Raw genomic sequence first — 21681 nt, 5'->3', positions numbered from 1 at the left:
AGTGTCATTTGATTTTTTCTTGATCAAGACATTGACCCAGTCATTCCATCATCTCATTTGTTCATATATTTTTTCATCAATATCTTCATGGTTATCTCACTACCTTGCACTTTTATCTTTGAGTCTTATCAATGAGTCCACATGCACTACTACATTAAGACTATGCTCAGGGATGGTAACTATCACATGACTAAGTGTCTCTCTATCGCACACCACTTGATAGGATGTGTCATGTCCAGAAGGTAGTGTGTGATAATGTGTCATGTCTGTGAGGTCATCTACATCTGACAAACCACTTACAGAAAAAAATAAACATAATTTAACATACATGAAGAAGAGTACAAAAGGTGCTTTTCATCAAATTGATGTCTAAATGCCATACATGTATATCTCTGAAATGTCTAGATATATCGCTCACGTGCTAGCACAAAAAGATTACTCATATCAATTGAGACTACACATGGCATGTATTCTTTACTAAAATTATGGAAAGCCAGGAATATCAGATTTTCTTTACAAAGTACATTTATTTATGCTCTTTTCACATGATTTAAACAGTAATGAAAACTATATTTGAATTATTATTCCTAGACAGTTATGAATGATTTGAATCCCAAATGAGCTGATGATTTGAACTTGTACTGTTCGAAATCTGTGTCACAGTTGGCTTTCCATAGTTAATCTACATTTTAAGACTAGATTTTAACATGGACCCAAGTTCAGAATACAGCCTAGCCTAGGTATTTGTTAAATTCAATCATTTCTTTATCCAGACTGCTGTAATATTCTGCTTATGATTACTCAAACTTGTAGCAATGGATTCATGGATTTGAATTCTGAGGCAAATGTATTGGGATCAAAGCAAAAGGGGATACATTGTGAATTACACTTGTTTACGTGCATAATCTCTGTTAGCTTATGGTCAGCAAAAGATTGGTTGTTAATTGCCAATGGAAAACTATTCATAATGCAACAAATGACTTTAATAAATACGATTGATTTGAAAATATGATTCTCAAATATATTGCAAGTCACCTCACCTTATATTAAATCGTAATTTTAAAATGTGATCTACATGTTCATGTATATACATTCAGAATGTATAGAAACATTTTTTTTATATCAGTCTAAGATACGTGTTTGTCCTACACTGATAGAGACTATTAAATGTATACTTTTAGTTATTATTATATCATACATTAATTCCAGTATAGTAATTGGTTCAAATAGCATCACATGACCAGATATATTCTAGGTATAGATGCTGTTGAAACAAAACGCCCACTGCTCTTCCATGATGTCAATAGTGCACTATTCCATCATTGACATCACAGATCATGCAATCTCTTGGACACACCTTTCCGCAGGTGTCTGTACAGGGGAAAGTCCCATGAAGGGACGGTGTAGGCACTAATCAGGTTCCGCTTAGCACGGTGGCTTCAGGAAAAGAAGGTCTGTCAGCACAAGTAACCCAACCTGGCTCTGCAAGCGCAGCATGTTATCTACTAGTATATTTTAGTTCAGTTTAGGGATGAACTACAAGGACTAGATCATCAAGATCTATTGTTCTAACTTATTTTAATTTGTATATACCTTTATTTTAAAAGTATAGAGGGAATTATTCATCCTCAGTTGTACTGGCATATTACAATTATCCCTCAGGGCTTCACCCCTCAGGAAAAATAGTAATTCCCAGTCCAACCTCAAGACAAATAATTTCCACTATACTTCCTCAAAGCCTGGTATATTTGTACATGATAGTTATAAACATCAGTAGACATATCAAAACTTTCTCTTCAATCAGGTTAGGAGCAATGTTTACTTCGAACATGGTCAATAATGAAAGTGAACCTTGTAATCTCACACTCGAACAGGTCTTTGAATTAGTATAATTCATGCCTTTGATTTTCATATCCAACAGGATGTTTAGATATTACACTGATTGATTTATTAATTGATTAGGTTCCAAAGCTTAATAACATGTAAATGCAGACCATATTTAATACTATGTCATCATCCTCATCTTGGCAGTCATGGGGAAATTTAATTTTCATTTCCTCATAGTTTTTTTCCATCTATTCTTCAATATCCTTACATCGACATTGTTTTGAAGTACTTTTGATTGCTACTTATAACCATTTCTACTTGAAATGATGCTTTCCTTATTTTGTGTGCCTCTAATATAATTCCCTAATGAAGATGTTTGCACTTTAAAGAACAAGTTCACCCCAACAAAAGGTTGGTTTGATTAAAAAGAAAAAAAATCCAATAAGCATGACACTGAAAATTTCATCAAAATCAGATGTACATGTAAAATACTAGCACATGTAAGAAAGTTATGAGCTTTGCTTAATTTCACAAAAACAGTCAGTATGCAAATGAGGTGACCGTGGATGTCTCCCACTCACTATTTCTTTTGTTTGATTTTTCTTTATTGATTCAAATCAACATTTTTCTGTGATGGACTTGACCTTTAAGAAGTAGATTTTTTTTAATGCTGCCCAAGACCGTGTTTGATGACTGTCAGTTTTAAATATGGAATTAGTTTTAAAACCCTGAAAATCTTTCTAATTAAGAAATAATGTAATACAAGTATATTTTTTTACTCTTGTTCAATGATATACAATATATTTAAGATATTATTTAAAATCCAGGTCTAACTTGTTTATCTGGCTGCCTTGAACAAAAGCCTGATATATATGAGGTCATCTATTCATGTATGCAGCTATCCATTACGTCAAACCCCCGTTTGGAGAAAGACCGCAGTTCAGATGTGGTTCTATACCCCAATTTTCGTTTGAAAATCTCAATAACATTTCCAAGCCCCGATTAACCCTTCTTGGCCAGGTAATCCCCGTTGTCTCAATAGGCGGTGCTGCACCATCCCGAGTTTGCTCAATCTCGAGATTTTAGCCCGATCGGCCCGCTTCGCGATTAATCTCCAGATTCAAGAAACCCCGTCTCCACCATCGCAAGAAGAGCGATTCCTGCTCGAGCAAGGCAACAAGCCCGATATTCTGAGAATGCGCACTTTCGATCTTGGAGTTTCAACGGCCCACGCTTTTGAATAACTTCCCGCGATATGCAATCAAATACACATGTACTCTTTTCACTAGCACTTTCGCTGAATTCGACCGTTGTTATGCAACAATCCTCTCAGCTCAGCTGCGCTATAATTATAAGCGAGTGAAGTATATTTCGTTTAATATGATGGCGGAGGAGGCAACGACAGAGAGAGGGAGAGAGAGAGAAAAGGAGGAAAGAAATGCTATTTGCTCACATTTTGCGAAGGAATAAGACAACACTGCTGTCAGTGTTGTTATTGACTATGACCATCGTCGATAATGAGCGCCTCTACCATCGGTCTGGTCTCTCCCAAAATCCATTCACTGGTGGGTCACCATCGTTGCTGATTGGGGAATTGATGAACGCTATTCGCGATATAAAGTTGACATGTTAACAAGTTCGCATGCGTTCGGTACGATCGCGATGTCTTTATGTTTTGACCAAGGCGGAAATGGAACGCGAATTGCATTATGGACTGACGTCATGAATAAATTAACCCGAGTCCAATCTCGAGTGCGTCTGCACCTACGAATTAGCGGGATAATTCGTAAACTAGCGCGCTATTTTGCAAATAAACTCGAGTTGACTTGGGATTGCAATCTCGAGATTAATCCTACGAACTAGCTCGATAATTGCATCTGCATTACAAACAATCTCGAGATTTTTCAGATTGGGATAATTTGCCGGATCAGAAATAGCGCGCTAATTTGAAAACTCGGAATGGTGCAGATGGCCCTAATTTCACCTCCACAGGCCAGTAAATGAGTGTTGAGCCAAGGACGAAATGATAAACAACAGCTGTGCTATTACGTAAGACTTCTCTGCCTGTAGTAGGACCTTCGAAATGAAATTATTGTATACGATATTTAATCACGTTTTCAAAGGCATATTTTATTCAGAAACCCCAATGTTAGTCCATTTTCAATTTTTAACGAAGAAAATTGACCTCGAAATAAGGAAAGTAAGCAAATAAAATGACGGCATGCTTTGCAGGGACCGCGCTCGGGCTGTTGTGTTATCATCGGACCGAGGTCAAGAAACAGGTGTTTTGATACTTATATTGCTTGCTTGGGGCAGTGGGTTTGTTGTACTTGGAGAAGAGAATTGATTGAGGGAAATTGGGGTATAGTGTTCTCAAATGGAGGTTTTTGTCATGCAAAGAAAGTTCTATGTACTTGAATGAAGTGGAATTACATTAATTAGTTTTATACTATACATAGTGATAATTCAGTTTCCCCGGGGTATAATATTAAACACGAGTGAAACCAAAGTATTTATGATAGCAAACAAAAATCTTTTATATCATTCTCTAAATCACTAATTGGTGATATCCCTGGATGTGATGAAATCTTTGAGAATAATCTCTCTAATACGGTAATTCAAATTTTGTTTAATACTGAATTGCAACTGAAGTTGGTTTCGTACACAGAGGAAACATACAATAATGCTAGGCTATATTATTCATCCAAATCTTCTACATTACCTTCTATGTGATAACACTACATATGTTTTCAGTTTGAAATGACTATTGTAGCATCTATGCAAGGCTTTTTAAGTCTTAATCCTTTATATACAGTAGCTTTGGTAAACCAAATCTTCTTTGTATTGGAATTAATCCATTATAGCTGTGGGCAATGAAGGTTATTTTTTGTGTGTGTATTCTTTCAGCTCTACTCCATTTCATTATATTTTTTCAATGCACCAATTTGCAGCATACATGTAGGCCTATGACTGATCAAGGCTTTGTTAGTCTAATTTAAAACAGTCTGAGTGAAATAAAATCATTGATGTTAATCGAGTCTCAGTGTTTTCTTAATGAATCTGTTGTATACAATTTGCTTAAAATACAATGTACAATGTATATTTGGTCATTTTGCCTCCGACGAAGGTTCTACTAGGATCGAAAGCTTAGGCCCCTTTTGACTCTCTAAAATATAAATATAGTTGAAATAATTTTAGTCACTTCTATTTTTTTTTTCTTCAATAATTATGAAGTGAATTTCTGAAATACTCAAGGATTTGTAGAAAAAATAGGTGTTTTTCTCCCACAAACCTCACTCATTTTTGTCGAAAATGTTTCTTTAGATACCGTTTCTCCTAAAAATACGGTTTTAACAAGTATATAGAATACTACAGTGTTGTGTGTTGAAGACATTTGGTAACCATACGCATTTGTTTGATTCAATTTTTAGTCATCATTTTAGTAATTTTTTTCTTTAACCAGGGTATCCACTTAAGCTCCTGGCTGGTGTTCTATGAAACCCTGTATGACATAGTGCAGTTGTTATTTATACTGGTTTTCATTCGAAACAAAGCACCTGGCAACAATGCAGAAGATCTAGTTTTAAAAGTCTATTGCATGATCTAGCCAGGTTTAACTTCAAGTCCATAGCATCCCACCCACTGAGCCCCCGTGTCCTACATGTTTGACACTGATACCGTGTTTGCACACGACTTGGCTCGAGTGTTGAATCCTCAAGCAGGGTTGAAGGCTGCGAAGAGGGCAACTGTGATCATGTTTATACTGAAACAAAAAAGGCGAGTGTGACACGGCCTGCAGATCACAAACGGAAGTAGAATAGACATACGGATATGCTGTGTTTGACCAAGGTCATGCGAGTTCGACACGGCTTTCTGTTTACACACAAAAAAATAGGCGAGTCAGAAAAACCTACAATTTTGGCAGATCAAAAAAGCCGTGTTCGACACAGCTCGTGGATCACACCGATTGCGTTTACACAGCATGAAATTGCCGTGTTGATCGCAGCTTACGTATCGAACCCCCGAGCAAAGTCACTGTGTAAACACGGAAATACACAACCTTTGACCCACTCTACATTCTTATCTCTTCACAGGTACGAGCCCAGAACAGTGTTCAACAATGATGGATCACCTAGAGAAGGTCATCATGACACGCCTCTATCGTGACCTCTTCTGTCCTCCTTTGACCGATGATGAACAGAAGGATCTAGCCATCCAGAATCGTATTCGTCGTCTTCGTTGGGTCATGCCTTCCATGCTAGATGCTGCTATCAATGAAGATAATACCAATGTTGAGAGGCTGATAGAGAAGGCTCAAGAAGGTAGGCTATAAGGCCCATGTTGGTGGGTTTCCACAGTTGCTGTATTTCATTTCAGAGCAGACAAATTTCTTACAAATTTAAAACCCAGCACTTATATTGAGGTTCAAAAGTTTCTTCAAGTATGCAAAGTGGTTTGGTAGTACCATCACTTTCTTGCAAATGTCACTTTGAATTTGAAGGGAATTTCTAGAAGTTTGCATTATCTTGCAAACATTTCTAGCATTTCAGGGGGCCGTTTCATAAAGCTGTTCGTAAATCAAGCAGACTTTAAGAACGACAGGTGATCCTTGTGGTACATGATGTTTACCATTATGTTCATTTGTGATTATTTAGCGCACAAGAAAGGTTCACCAGTCGTTCCTAAAGTCGCTCTTAACTTACAGCTTTATGAAACACCCACCAGTTCTTGTTTTGTTCTAGGGTTCTCAGAAATATATCTTTATTTTTTGCTAACCTTCTTACAAGTTGTGGACATTATTGATGATTGTGACATTTTTTTAAAATCAGTAATGGATTCTGAATATTTTGAATGTTCATTACATCAGGTACCGATATGTATGACAAAAGCAGGAAGTTGGTCTATTTATTCAGTTTCTACAGGTTCTTTAGGTTCTTTGTGCTTGTAAACTGGATTTATTTAGTGTCACTACACATGACATGAAAAACATCAATTGAAAAACTTTGGGAGGTTTTGGAGAAATTGTAATTTGATATTACTTCCTTCTCAAATTGATTGTACGTCCTTTGAAAACCCATCTGTAGATCTTAAGTAACCATGAGTGATAGAAATCCTCTCTGGAAACAGGAGGTTGTGGAGTCAATTCCCCGGCAAGTCTTTACAAACACTTGAAGATACAATCATCTGTCTTTCAGATAAAATCTGATAAAAAGATGTCATGCATGGCTTGTTGATAGAGCAAGGAGATGTAGTGCTTTGCTCTGTGAAAATCTATAATTTTGTTTGTTTGTTACTTCCAAATCTTTCAAAATATATGCTTATATTTTTCTAATGGCTAGAAAATAGTCTGATTTTCCCACTTTAAATTTTTGGACTCATTGATGTCTTTATTGTTGCAATTGCAGAGCTGATTGACATGAACAGCAAGAGAGCACCAATTGACAAGCTGAGTTGCATCGTTAGGACCAGCAAGCTCATCTTCCAAATGGTACACCAGTCCCAAGGTGCACCGGCCAGTGCTGATGACTACCTACCAGTCCTGATTTACATGGTATTGAAGGCCAATCCTCCGCAGCTCCACTCCAACATCCAGTATGTCTCAAGGTTTGCTAACCCAAGCAGGCTGATGCAAGGAGAAGCTGGGTACTACTTCACTAATCTGGTGAGTAAGAGTGATGATGGTGATGGTGGTACTGGTTCACACACTTTATGTTAGATTGGAGGGAAAGGTTATTGTGGATTAACAACAGTTTGCAGATCCAATCATTTATCTGCATCATTGGATGGTAATAGTGTTATGGTAAGACAACATTTTTAATGTGGCATGGAAAGGGAATGGTGATGATTATGGTGGAGATGATGGTAAAGGCGGTTGTGATGTGATGACGATGATGGTGGTGATAGTGATTGCGATGGTGATGATGTAATGCTGATGATGGTTGTGTTGTGGTGTGATGATGATGGTGTTGATGCTTAAATTTGTAATGGTTTTGGAAGCATGGATGTGCTTGTAGTTTAGTCATGGTACGAAGGTAAAGATGGTATTAATCATTTAACAGATACTGATTTTCTGATCAATATTTTAATGTTATTGTCCAAAGCTACTGACATTATGGCAGGGTCACCATTTGTTTTAAGTTGTATACAAGGGTTTAATGTTGCCCCTTTCTTACTCTCAAGCCCTTTATTTTTACATTTTACAGTTAATACATCTGGGGCCTGTCTTACAAAGATTTGTGATTGATCCGATCAACCACAACTATGGATGGCTAGCAACGTCAAATTATGCAAATTTGTTCGAAATATTTTCTAGATATGATGTATATTCATACATTCATCGTTGTCTTGGAGATTCGGTGTGATTCTCTTTGTTTACGAATATGTGTACAATTTCCTGTAGAAAAAAAATTATGGTATGGATGGATTTCCATACAGATGAGATTGATTTGAGCAATTGTAACTCTTTGTAAGACGGGGCCCCAGATGATTTCTATTCAAAATGCCTAATTTACTTCAATAACTCCATACATCTACTTGATTTGCTAGTTCAGCCCTCTGGACTGCCATACCCGAAAAGAACTCCCAAGAATTTAAAAAAGCGCGAGCGCGCCCTCTCCCGTTCAGGCTTACTACCCATGATCACCGCGCAATTAGCGTCCATCTTCCTCTTTTGCTTTCGGCAAGCCACCTGTCAAGACGTGCTCAGATAAGTCTCCTAAGAGCTCAAATCTTTTTTGAGCTTTGGTATATTATTTTCGCTTATCTGTGGTGCATTCTCCCTTTTAATTTCAATCTTTCCATTTGTGTGTAAGATTGTGTTCAGAATTTACACCTGGCGTGACTTTTTAGACATGTTTTTGGTGACACTTAAATTGTTTTTCTAACGTTTGAGTTCTCGTCGCGCCGCATCGCTAGCGCGTTCGCGAGGCACCGGGCTTGGCCTGCCTACGTGGCAGCAAGCCTTCACCACCTGTCATGGTTATTGTTCTTCACGTTCAAAGCGTGGTGGCTTTTGGTGCCGTTTTTGAATTAAATTCTAGACAGCCTCTACACTTTGTTGTCGAGGGTGTTATTGTTATTTCTTTTTGCAGGTTGGGATCTTCAACTCTGTTCCTTCCTTGCTTTCTGGAATTGATTTATTAAGATTTTCGATTGATTATTGATTGATTAATTCTTCAATTCTCTTTCCTTTCTGTTCTGAATAAATTTCTTGATTGATATTTTATTCACAGGCGGATCTTAAAGCTCAATTCCTTTTTCCTTCTGTTCTGAATAATTTTCTTGATTGATATTTTATTCACAGGCGGATCTTAAAGCTCAATTCCTTTTCCTTTCTGTTCTGAATAAAATTCTTGATTAATATTTTATTCACAGACGCTTCGGGGATTGTTTAATTATACCTTGATTGATTGGTTATTCAATCCCCCCCCCAAAAAAAAAAAAAAAAAATTTTTGTTCTTTACAGGTGGGGTCTCCTTCCTGTTAGAAATTTTTTTTGACCTTTCCCGGAATTGTTTTCTTCGTTCAATTCCCTCTTCCCTCCTAGTCTTATATTTTTTTACTTCGACAGGCGGGCTCTACGATTTCCCTTTGAGGATTTACTGTGTCGTTCTTCCTCTTGGAATCGTTACTAGAGACGTTCCTCCTTCCTCCTGTTCTGAATTTCTTTACCTTTCCACAGGAGGTTACTTTTTTCCTCTTGGAAATTATCGTAAAATTTCTTTTATCTGGAATTATTTGTCTCTCAATCCCTTTTCTTCCTGCTCTGAAATGCTTGTTCTTGTGTTTCTTCGCAGGTGGAAACTTCGTTCTCTTCTGAACTTGCATTCATTTTTGAATTTTTGTTTCGAATTTTTCCTTCGGGCACAAAAAAAAAAAAAGAGAATATAGTAGGGGAACCTTGTAGGAGTTTCTTTTTTCAAAGTCTCCGACCTCCTTTTTATTTTCTTACAGGCAGATACCTAAACTATTCTTAGGTTCTTCTTCCTCCCTACCCCTCCCCTCTTGTTTTGTTCTGTTTGCTCAAACAAACTCCTTTTAGGAGGAGGGAAAGACCACTCCGGTCTCCACTTTTAATCTAAGCGAGATCTTTGTAAAAAAAAAAAAAAAAAAAATTCTTGTTTTTCCTTTTTCAGGGTAGAGAGAGGTACCTTTGAATGGGACTAACACAGCCCCAGAGGACCTGGTGCCCTCCACGGGGACCGTCCCGATTGCAAGTTACAGAAGTCGGCCGCCTCCAGGCGAGTAGGAGGGACGCCGCGGTGAGCGCCCGGCGGCGGTGAGTATGAGGGTGCGTCGCTCAGCATTCCGAATTTGCGGTCGGATGCTAAGAGAAGGAAGGCCGAGACTGTGGTGCCACGGTCTCGGACAAAGGAAAAAGTGGTAGCCAAGGCTTCCAAGCCTAAACTAGGTCCTGCCGCCGCAGCACCCATAGGGCTATGCGACCCACCGGCTACCGGGTCACCAGAAGTCCGGAGGGAGAGTGCGGTTCTCTCCCCCCGGCACAGGTCAGGATCTCTGCCGTATAAGTCGTCCTCCGTTGACAGCATCGGGAGAGATCGCCCAGCCCCTGACCGCGAGAGGCGTCACACAGACTGTAACCACAATCTGATCGTGACCACAATCTGACCCCGTCAGATTCGGGTGAAGTTTCGTTGTTGGCGGCCGCCCTGCCAGGGGCGGCAAATCGTAAGAGATCACCCGTGCCTCTTGTGCCTTCTTCTGCTCCGGCCACGCCGGCGGAGCCCGCAAAATAAGAAGAAGAAGAAGAGGTCGAAGGAGAGGTCGGCCAGCCCTGTTGCCATGGGCGTTCCTCCTTCAGACCCTTGTATCGGTGGTCAGATGTTACAGTCATACATGTTATGCTGCTATATTCTGCTACCGCGAGAGGCGTCACACATCAGGCTGTGACCACAATCTGACCCCATCAGATTCGGGTGAAGTTTCGTTGCCGGCGGCCGCCCTGCCAGGGGCGGCAAATCGTAAGAAATCACCCGTGCCTCTCATGCCTTCTTCTGCCCCGGCCACGCCGGCGGAGCCCGCAGAAAGAGAAGAAGAAGAAGAGGTCGAAGGAGAGGTTGGCCAGCCCTGCTGCCATGGGCGTTCCTCCTTCAGACCCTTGTGTCGGTGGTCAGATGTTACAGCTATTCATGCTGCTACATTCCACTACCGCGAGAGGCGTCACACATCAGACTGTGACCACAATCTGACCCCGTCAGATTCGGGTGAAGTTTCGTTGTTGGCGGCCGCCCTGCCAGGGGCGGCAAATCGTAAGAAATCACCCGTGCCTCTTGTGCCTTCTTCTGCCCCGGCCACGCCGGCGGAGGCCGCGAAGAAGAAGAGGTCGAAGGTGAGGTCGGCCAGCCCTGTTGCCATGGGCGCCCCTCCTTCAGACCCTTGTGTCGGTGGTCAGATGTCACAGCTATTCATGCTGCTACATTCTGCTTTCGAGCAGTGCGGGTTCACCCCACCCTCGACGTCTACTCACCCCGCTGATGCCCCTGAGCATCAAGCGAGACAAGTGGGCAATAACCACCAGACACCCGGGAAATCCTCGAGCGATTCTGTTAAATCGCCAGCCAGTGCACCGACTAACCGGGTGCCCCAAGATCGCGTGTGCTTTCCAGCATTTTCGTCGATCTCAGAGCACGTGTCCCAGCCGACACGCGGGGCCACCCCGGCGCTTACTGGACAACCCCCGGTTCAGTCCATAGAGCGAGACTCCCTTTACGAGGAGTCTCTCGAAGGCGGACAGTGCGAGGACAACCCCTATCCCGCGGTCGACTTTTCAGTAAGCGCTCAGGCGCTGCTTGACAAGTATCTACCGCACATCTACCCTCCGAGCGGGGGTATTGATGAAGCAAGGGAGTCCATATTTTCTCGCCCCGCCTCTTCAGGCGCCCCGAGCTCAATCGGCCGAATTGGGGGTCTCGGAGAGTGACGGGGTCGCTCTAGACGAGGCGGCTCCTACGACGAGGAAGCCGCCAGCTCCGAGGGTGTAAATCCACCCCCGCTCTGCTGCTGCCCGGAAGCGCCAGGCTCCGGCGCCGCCGTCTCGAAATTTTCAAGCCTCTCGAGGCTAGCGAGAAGGCAGAGGCAGGGGGGGGCGATTATTATGCAGGTACTCCCGAATTCGCCCTCTACGTCAAGCTCACATACGGCGACGACTCCTTCAGCGGTAACTCTCTCCATTCTTCCCCCTAAGCGGGCCCGTAGATTGGAGGTATGAATCTCTTACATACCGCATGCCGCACTTCTCTCGTGAGAATGTTTGGCTGCTTTGAGAGGACAACCTATCACGTCCGCGGACCGTCCGCCCAGGCGACGGGACCGTCGCTTTTCTGGCCTGAACCTCACTTTCTATTCGAAAGTAAGGGTGCCCTGTCTTACTTAGCTCCTACCCTTGCAACGCCAGAGTCAGGGCTAGTACAGATACCCGTTCTCCAGCGATCGCCGCTGAAGAGAGGGCGACTCTGATATGAGCACCATCACCGCCCAGCGGTATGTCTCACTATCTCATAGCTCTCCGAGCTTATGAGTATGTATATCGGATCTGAATGTCACGGCGATTAAAAGTTCTCCTGTGCTTAATAATCGCTATGCCTTCACCACCCGGTGCATTATGGTTATGTTAACCTATTTGTCTCGTATTCGGGCGGCTCGTACGAACCCTGCCCGAGCTGCCATCACCGGTCGTCCCCCCGGACACCGCCGGCAGCACCCGCACCGAATACGTGGAAGGAATCAGCTTTTCATATGCTAGATATCCCTCCTGTTGACATTCACAGCTGTTCCCCGAGTCTTTCCCGGTTGGGTAAACATCATCTCGGAGGAAAGTAACCGCCGTACATCTCATGAGATTGTTGGCTATGTACGTGCGTTCAAACTTGTTTAAAGCCCCAGGATTCTCTGTCGGCATTCTATGCCTACTTTCTGGGCACACCCACCGTACCGGGTTGGCGAGTTCACACCAAACTGTACACCGCCAGACCATCGGTCGAGCTCTAACTGTCTATCTTATAGACTGCCCTCTATGTGGGTCAATCTTGCGGGCGTCTCCGCCGTTCCCTCCTTGTGCGGAGTGGTCTACGGTGGATGTCTTTACCGTGCCCGTTTGTCGAATCGGCTTCTTTCTTAGAAATTTTTTCACGGCACACTCGAGTCGCCCCGCATGCTGCTTTCATCCTCCTTCCATGCAATGCATGTGGCCAGGGTCACCGCACGACCGAGGATGATGTAACCGTGGATGGATGTATGCTTATGCCTTCCTAACCACGATCACTACGACCCGCCTTCTCTCGGGCCGACTGTGGATGAGTCTCTCCATGTAAGTGATTTACTTCACTGGAGTTCTTCTTTTAGAAATTTAGATTCTCATCCCCCGCTGCTTAGGGCGTCATTTTTGCCGCCCCCCGCAGCTTTTTGGAGCTCCTTATCTTACCGATATCGGACTGTTCCACGCTGCCGCAACCGGCGCCGGCGGTGCTTGCTCTTACGATCACCTGAGAAACAGGCCTTGTGACTGTTTTCATAAACAACTGGTTCTCACCGCAGACTGATGGAAATTTTGTGATTACTTCCTCAAGTCTCCTTCGCTTGTTTCTTCAAGCGAGGACTTCGACACTCTTAGCCAGTTTCCGTCCCTAACTTGATAGGACAGGGCCGTTGCTACCTCATTCGATTCCGTTGGGAATGTAACGGTTGAGGTATCATATCTGGCGATGTCTGTTCGTTTAGAGCATCTCTTGATGGTCGTTTACACGTAATATCGTGACAGATTTTTTTTCGCCAGCTCCCTCTGGCGTACGCTTGCTGCTGCTAGGGATTCCCCCGCCCAGCGGACAGCCATCGCAGCCTAGCCTCACGGGCTCTCTCGGCGATGGTGGCTTGAGCCAAGCCACCTCTTCCACCGCGGGCACTGCACCCTCAGATGGGTGCTTCAATCAGTATGGGAGAAAGGGGATCCTGAGTTCTCTCTCGATCACCCGGTCTAACACACTTTTGTCGTGATGTGTACCGCGCTGTTTCCCTGACACGCCCGGTTGAGCTGTTTTGACCAGACTGCTCTATTCTACATAGGCAACATGTCCGCGGCATTCCTTATTAACAGGATGGCACTCAGTCGCTTTCTCGACCCTTGTCTGCCTTACGAGTGGTTTTCTTCCTAAATCCCTACTCTCCGTCGTTCCTGGTCCCCTTCGGACCGCTAGTAACTTTTTACCACAGCTCTCTATCAGAATTCTGCAGATTTTCTGCCCTCACGCATTTGAGACAGATATCGAATTCTGGGCGCTTTCTCCCACGCGGAGGCTTAAATATCTCGCCTTCTCAGATTGGTCGATTGATCACTTACTGAGCCTTAAAAGCTTCAGTTTTCCGATCACGATTCTTGTTGAAACTTTCAACAAATTCCGATTCTTACGCTCTAGTCAGCAGGTGATGTTGTTCTCCTGACACTAGGCCGAGGGCCCATGATACTTAGTATTCCTGAGTATACAGGGCTTTCCTCTCGAGGACATTTTTGAGGGCCGCCTTTTGGCGCTCAACTAACTCCTTCACTTCTTTCTACTTGAAGGACATTCCGTCCAGCGAGGCGAGATTTGCTGCTTCGGCGCTTAAAGCAGCTGCGGCTTTTTCCCCCTCTCCCTAAATTTCGTTGTTTTTGTTTTTTCAAATTTTCTTAGGCTTACAATTGAAAACATGCCTCCCTACGGTTTGAGTCCGTGCTGGTCTAGCAAATCAAGTAGATGTATGGAGTTATTGAAGTAAATTATGAAAATACTTACCTGATTTTCTTATTTACGAGATAACTCATACATCTACTTGATACCCTCCCACCGACCCTCCGCCTTGCGCAGCAACATGTTTCAACGTATGGGCTTGCGAAAGGTGAGGAAGATGGACGCTAATTGCGCGGTGATCATGGGTAGTAAGCCTGAACGGGAGAGGGCGCGCTCGCGCTTTTTTAAATTCTTGGGAGTTCTTTTCGGGTATGGCAGTCCAGAGGGCTGAACTAGCAAATCAAGTAGATGTATGAGTTATCTCGTAAATAAGAAAATCAGGTAAGTATTTTCATATTCAATAAGTGAAACATTTATTTTTAATTTTTCTCCTCCAGTGCTGTGCAATCTCCTTCATTGAGAACCTTGATGCCCAATCACTCTCCCTGACCCAAGAGGAGTACGATGACTACATGTCCGGTCGTGCCGTGCCACCGGGTAGTGAGAGGAACACCGAACCTATATGTGAGGGACTACGTATGATGTATGCTAACCTCTCAGCCCTGGAGGACTTGCGCATTCGACAGGACTGCTTGATGGAGAATGCCCTTGACCTTCAAAGAGAGCTGACCGCCTGGAGGGATGGTGTTGTGGACAGAGTCCAGGAGGTACTGACCACTAAACCTCTTGTGGTCAAGAGGTTTAAGGTTCCGAGGCTTGATGATGACATCGCCCAGGAGGACAACAAGGAATTGCCCTCACCTCTGCAGCCAGTAGTTGTACCAATGAAACCAATAACTTAAGAGTGTTGTAGAAAATCTCAAGTTTGATGCATATTAGGAAGGAATATGCGTGGAAAGTTATGTAATGCCTCTGTATATTGAAGCAATAGTTTATGGTGGCCGGAGTATAAGGATGCTGCAAAGTGTCCTGAACTATATGTGGGTGATACAACCCATTTCAGTAGGTAATCCACAAATGTGCATATTTATAATAGTGATTGTAAAAGTGAGATCTGCATAAAGTTACCACCTCAATCATAGGCTTAGAAAAAGTTATGGTTGGATTTGTTGGATGTTCAGTGGATGACGTCATTGTACAATGGGCTGAATAATCAATATCAAACAACCAATCAAATGACAAGGATCTATCTAGGTGTCATGTAGTGAGTTTTGAGGATTAAGTGTCCTTGTATCTTTAATGGTTGTTCATACCCATTGCACCAACTGTGTAAGGACTCATGTAGAAAGTCCAAACTTATGTGCATATCTTAAGACAATGTGCAAGAGCAGCATATGAGGATTAGATATTACAGTGAAGAAATGAGAAGGACATTTGTACAATGTCTAGAATGGCAAAATGTTTAATGAGCTTTGTAAATCGTTCAGCGGTATGTGAAAGATATTTAAAGACAAAACCATCTCTAAAATGACTTGTGTGTAGATTGTTCAGCACTGCAGAATGCATAGATCATTAGATGATGTGTAGAAAATCTCTGCTTTTAATACCAGTAAAGCACTCTGTCTGATAACTCTTGACTGTACGTTAATACTGTTGATGAAGTATGCCCAAAAAGAATCAAATGATTTTGCTCCTTGACCAAAATTATCTTTGGGAAAGAGATGTCTTGATTCTGACTATTTAAAAGCCTATAATGATTTTTGTGGACGTAACATCCTCATAGTTAAATATTAGATGTTTGTACCCTGCAATTGTCTGTTGGTACTCCGTTTCTTGGAAAAATATGCTGGTATGATATGACAGGATGTATAGCTAAAACACTGGCGGATCCAGGGGGGGCACAATTAAAATTTGTAATGTAAAAATGCCATTGAAACAGAAGTGTTCCCCCCCCCCTTGAAAGTGAAAACATTTTTTTTTCCCTGTCAAACTTTTTCGTGGACGAAATGTCCTTATTTTTTGTCAAATTTTTCCTTGGGAAAATGTGCTCCCCCCTTTGGAAAATCCTGGATCCACCCCTGAGCTGGAATATGAAATGTAAGTATTGCAGGCCCTTCAACAAGTATATAGCTATACCATAGAGAGATACAATAACCCAAAATCATGCATTACATGTATGTATTGATATCGTGAAAAATGTACGTGTATTTGTGTAGAATGGTTCATATGCTTTCATGCCCTCAAGAATTCATTTTAATACATTGCAATACAAGTAACAGTGTGTGCTATAGAATGTGCATCAGTACAATCAACATATAAAAGGGCTCAAAGTAAATTCTATAGGTCATCCATTAAGATGATTCAGGTTAGACATACATGTAGGCATTTATGAGACTAAAAACAAGTATTCCTTTTGTTATAACCTCCCCAAAAGAAAAGTAAACATTGGGATGTGTGACAAGACTCTATGAAGTAAGGTAAATCTGTGTGCCCCTAGTACTGAATAAAATCAATGCCTTAAAACTTGTACATCTTGGTAAATTAATTGTTGGTTCTGATAGCTATGTAATACAGGGCCTGGGTCCCGTAACACAAAGGATTTTTATAGCGATTAATCTTATGCTTGATTGTCAATATTGATTGTACATTGTAGTCAATGTAATCAATCATAGAAAAATGTTATATGATAATTATTAAGCTTTGTGTTATGGGCCCAGATACTATGAAGATTGATCTTATTAAAGCTCTAGATTGTTTCTCTGAATGTCAATTATGGAAAGCCAGCAAGGACATGATTTTTCCACACAAATGCTCATGTTACCATAGTACTCTTGAGACTTGACATTCACTCTGAAATGTGTTTATAAAAGTGTAGGCCCCTTTTGTTCATAAAGGGAAGATGCACATTTGAATCAATCATATTTATAAAGAGGGCAAAGAACTGCTAGAAATGCAACCACAATCGAGGTGTACCTTTGATTGCCCTCATGCGCATTCTGCTGGTAAGATTGTTGGGTTGGTGTGAAAATTGAAATATTTTGCATCAATTCGTCAGATGTCTCTCTGATTTTGACATATATTTGTATATTTTGTTATTTGTAATATCTACATACATTTTTTTTACAAATACCATGACTTGAGGATCATGTTATTTTTTACAGTTTTCCAATTCTGATTTTCTATGATAAATTATAAAAATGGGTTTCATTTCGACTGTGAAATTAATGGCTTTTTACTCCAACCTTCCTGGGCTATAACTATCAAGGCATTATATACTTAACCCTACCTTAAGTGAATAGAAGAACTTTTTATATTGTAAGATCATGGTACTTGATGTCCAGGGGCCCCATTTCATTAAAACTTATGAAAAGAACAAATTTGCAATAATAGTTGAAAGCTACTGAAATCATTCAGTTTGACTGTGTCTGATGATAATAAACTTGTTATAGAAAAGTTAAAACAAGTTTTTATGAAATAGGACTCAGATATGGACCAAATTTGGACACCAAAAGAAATCTTTGGTACATTTGTCCCCCTCCCCTTTAGAAGTGAGGATGAAATTATATCCCTTCTCAATTTTTTATTTTGACAAAGGTACTCAAAATATTCTTATTCCTTCCTAAGCTGGATGTTGTTATTCCTTCCTAACTTGATTAGAAAAGGACAAAAATCAAACTTTTGTGGATGAGTTTTGATATTGACATGTACATATATAATGTAGCCAATCATTGTTTATTACTTTAATTTATTTATCAATTACTAAAAGTGCTTCCGTGAAACTAGTAAAATATTGCAATTCATATTGATTTCAAATGTTGTACAGCATATAAAGATCAGTTTAATTTATGTAAGTTCATGTGAGGCAATTTCTTGCCCAACTCATCCAATAGATTCACATAGAAGTAAACTTTGAAATTTTAGTAAAAAGTTTTTGTGTATTTGTGTGTAGGTAACATTTTTTGGCATAATATATAATGGTTTCTGATTAACATTTTAAACCGTAGAAATTAATGTAAACATGGTTTTGAAACAAGATTTTGAAGATTTATTTGTTCTAATTTCTTCAGAAATATGGTTTGGAAAGTCTCAATTTCGCAAGTTCACTTAATTACAATACCAGAAAATGTACTTCTGGATCGACCAAATAGAGTTTGTAAAGCCCAGATCACACCTACGCATTTTTAGCTGCATATTGCTGCATTAGTCGAATTCAGTATTATGCAGTGTAACATGGCACACTACATAGCAAACCATTCAGGAATCGTAGAAATGTAAGATAAACACTGTTGTGTACAAGCTTGTGTATAATTGTGAGCAGTAATGCGGCAGAAGCAAGATGTATCAAAGTAAATCAGGCAGTAACGTGCATTGGTTTTGACTCATACATGCTCATGTAGATTTTGATAGCGTTTAGTTACAGAAGTTTGAAAACATTTCAAGTTAGCGAGCTAGAATGCAAGGCTTTTGTGTTGGTTTATGTATTGACATCGTATTAGCATTCATTGTGTTGTGTTGCGTTTGACTGCATTTGTCTGCGTTCAGGCAATACACAGCTAAACGCAAGGTAAAAATGCAAAGGTGTGAGACGGGCATGATGAAAGTTGAGCATTGTATTTATTACATTAATAAATACATGTTATGCAGTTAGAGTATGCACCAAGGACTTAGTTGTGCAGAATGCGGTGGTGTTATAATCACATTGTCCAAGTGAGCCAGAAACACCCTCAGAAGCAATACTGTCAACACTCTAAAACTATTTTAATTCATCATACTCTGAGAATTGTTTAATAACAACTTAAAAACCTTGTTTCAGCTCAGTGTTTTGAATGTTTATAAAATTATTGTAAAACACAACTAAGGTCAACATTGAAATGTATTGCTACTGGGGGTGCATCACAGAGAGTGTGACTTAATGACTTTACATGCTGTATGATTACTGCATTGGTCAGAACATGCTCATGGTGTACTTACATGTATTTATTAATGAGATTACATGTGAGATATCTTGTGAAACCTGGTCCTTGGAAATCATACTTGACTCTTTGTGGAACGGCCTCTGGTATATGTATCTACTGTTTGTATGCTATTTACCATTTACACATTGAATAAAACTTTTTTATTTCAGTATTTTTAGTATCAAGAGTAAGGGGGAATCCAACCTTGGCTAAACAAACGGTGTGTGAATAAGTCAGAAGAATAGAAAGTTGAAATTGGATGCAAATTGGACAAGGAATAAGAAAGCCATAGTGGAGATCACTAGGCCTATGTAAATCTCAAATTGGCAATTTATTGTGAGAACATTGTGATAAGAGTTGAGGAGTATTCACATGAAAAATATAGCTTATTTTTAAGTCCTTGTATGTTTTCATGTTAGCAGTAAATATTGCATTCTGAGTAAAACTGTTGAAAAGATAGTCATTTTGTATTGGAGCGAATGGGGTGTAGTTCTTACCCTAATACATTGCAATGACACCAATTTGTTGCAGTTATTTCAGTTTTTTGATAAATTAAAAAAAAAATCCCATTCTTTGTCCAATTTTGTTAAAAACTTTTATCTGTCTACTTTTTTTTGCTTTTCTTCTTTTAACAAATTTCCAATGAGGTTGGATTCCCCTTTAATTAAGTTAAGTAATATTTGAAAGTTGTATGGACTATGGAATACTAATTTGTGCAATAATATAATGAAATGTGTTCACTACTTAAACAGGATTTGTTGATTCATTAATTTATTTTGTATGGTGTATCGTATAATAAATGCCTTTATGGTTCTTAACATCGCAATGCATTACAGGATGGAATTCTCATACTGACATAGAGTAACCATCAGAACACTGATAATCATTGATCATTGTTTTGATTACCTAAAAGGGCATATTTTCATTTGATTGTAAAATCATTTATTTTAAATTATTTTTTATGACTATTATTTCAAATGTTGTTGGAATGATAAGTTACGGGTGTGGGATTGTGCATTCTTAAAGTCCATCCAATCAAGTCGTGCGACAAGAGAACCATGACGACATTTACATATATTCTCTCTCTAATCTCTCCTCTTTTTATCATCTTTCTATAACTCTCTAATTGTTGCTTTCCTCTTTTTTTGTTCTTTATGTCATGTAGTAATAAGATAAAAGAGAAAGGCTTTCTTATGTGAAGTCAAAAATCAATAGTTACAAACAAATTAAGAAGCCATAGCAAATACAATAACATTGCATGACATAAGGAGAACTTTTATTATCTTTCAATGAAATATGTTACATCGAATATCTTATGTCCGTTAAAAAATCACATTTATGAAAATCAACGACAGATTACTAGTAATCCAACACTAAAAAGAAAATGTAGGCAAAAATAGTCACAATTTGATTTAATTACAATATTACATATTTTTGTTTAAAATCCACACAAAACAGGTAAAATTCATTTGGTTAGTCTCTAATCAAAGTGTGCAGAATTATTTTTCTCTCCTACATGGTCTGACTATAGACTAAAACATCGAAAACACTGTTCTAGAGCAGCACATGAGTAAACTTGTTAATTACAATCACACTGTGAAGATTTATCTCTGCTAATTTCATTGAATTCTTCCTTTAAAAAGAAATAAGGTTAAACACATTTGAACTGACCGCAGCAACTTTGACATTGTATGACCTCTTTATAGCACAATGTTTCAAGATACAAGATACTGAATAACGCGTGTATACAAAGTGTACTGCCAGATTTTAACTGCTGTGCACATGTGATACTGCAATGGTTAAATCAGCAGTGTTGCGTGTATTACGCATCATTAGATTTTACAACTTCTGTTCACTTAAAAATTGTAACTTCACACACAAAAAGAGAAAATTAAGTGAGTGTATACTAGTTGGGATTGAAACTTCAAAGTTTTGTTTATAAATGTATATAATGATAGGATTAGGGGTGTTTATGCAAATCTTGTAACTTTTTTTTATTTAGCAATACTTACTAAATCTGTGTATTCCTTTCACATCCATGAGTCCATCAATAGGTGGCTAGAATTAGACCATGGTAAATGCAGCTTTTGTGGTATAAGTCCACTCAATTTAGTTGATATACCTTGTAAGGTCTATTTAAAAGCATGTTACAGTGTAGGGCACTAAAATCACACTAGATGCTCTATATTTCAACCACAGTTTGTATAAATTGATGTTAATAAACTCAAATTTAGCATCCCTTGCCAAAGATATTCAGTCATTACGGAACCTTTTTATCT

At 40.0% G+C, this 21681-nt stretch overlaps 1 protein-coding gene across 3 annotated transcripts in view; it reads left to right on the top strand.

Annotated features, from left to right (window-relative positions):
* LOC121408980 (rab5 GDP/GTP exchange factor-like) overlaps positions 1 to 15890 on the top strand; it is a 29102-nt gene extending 13212 nt beyond the window's left edge. For all 3 annotated transcript variants that reach the window (XM_041600736.1, XM_041600735.1, XM_041600737.1), the window contains 3 exons: positions 5922 to 6149; positions 7233 to 7489; positions 14945 to 15890. In XM_041600736.1, coding sequence (XP_041456670.1) covers positions 5922 to 6149; positions 7233 to 7489; positions 14945 to 15349 — 890 coding nt within the window. In that variant the 3' untranslated portion in view covers positions 15350 to 15890. The remainder of the gene's footprint in view (positions 1 to 5921; positions 6150 to 7232; positions 7490 to 14944) is intronic.
* Positions 15891 to 21681: the final 5791 nt, after the last annotated feature.

The sequence above is a fragment of the Lytechinus variegatus genome, chromosome 2, assembly GCF_018143015.1.
Source record: "Lytechinus variegatus isolate NC3 chromosome 2, Lvar_3.0, whole genome shotgun sequence".
NCBI classification, from domain to species: domain Eukaryota; kingdom Metazoa; phylum Echinodermata; class Echinoidea; order Temnopleuroida; family Toxopneustidae; genus Lytechinus; species Lytechinus variegatus.
The sequence above is the reverse complement of the archived record's forward strand: the minus strand, read 5'-3'. Positions and strand labels throughout refer to the sequence as shown.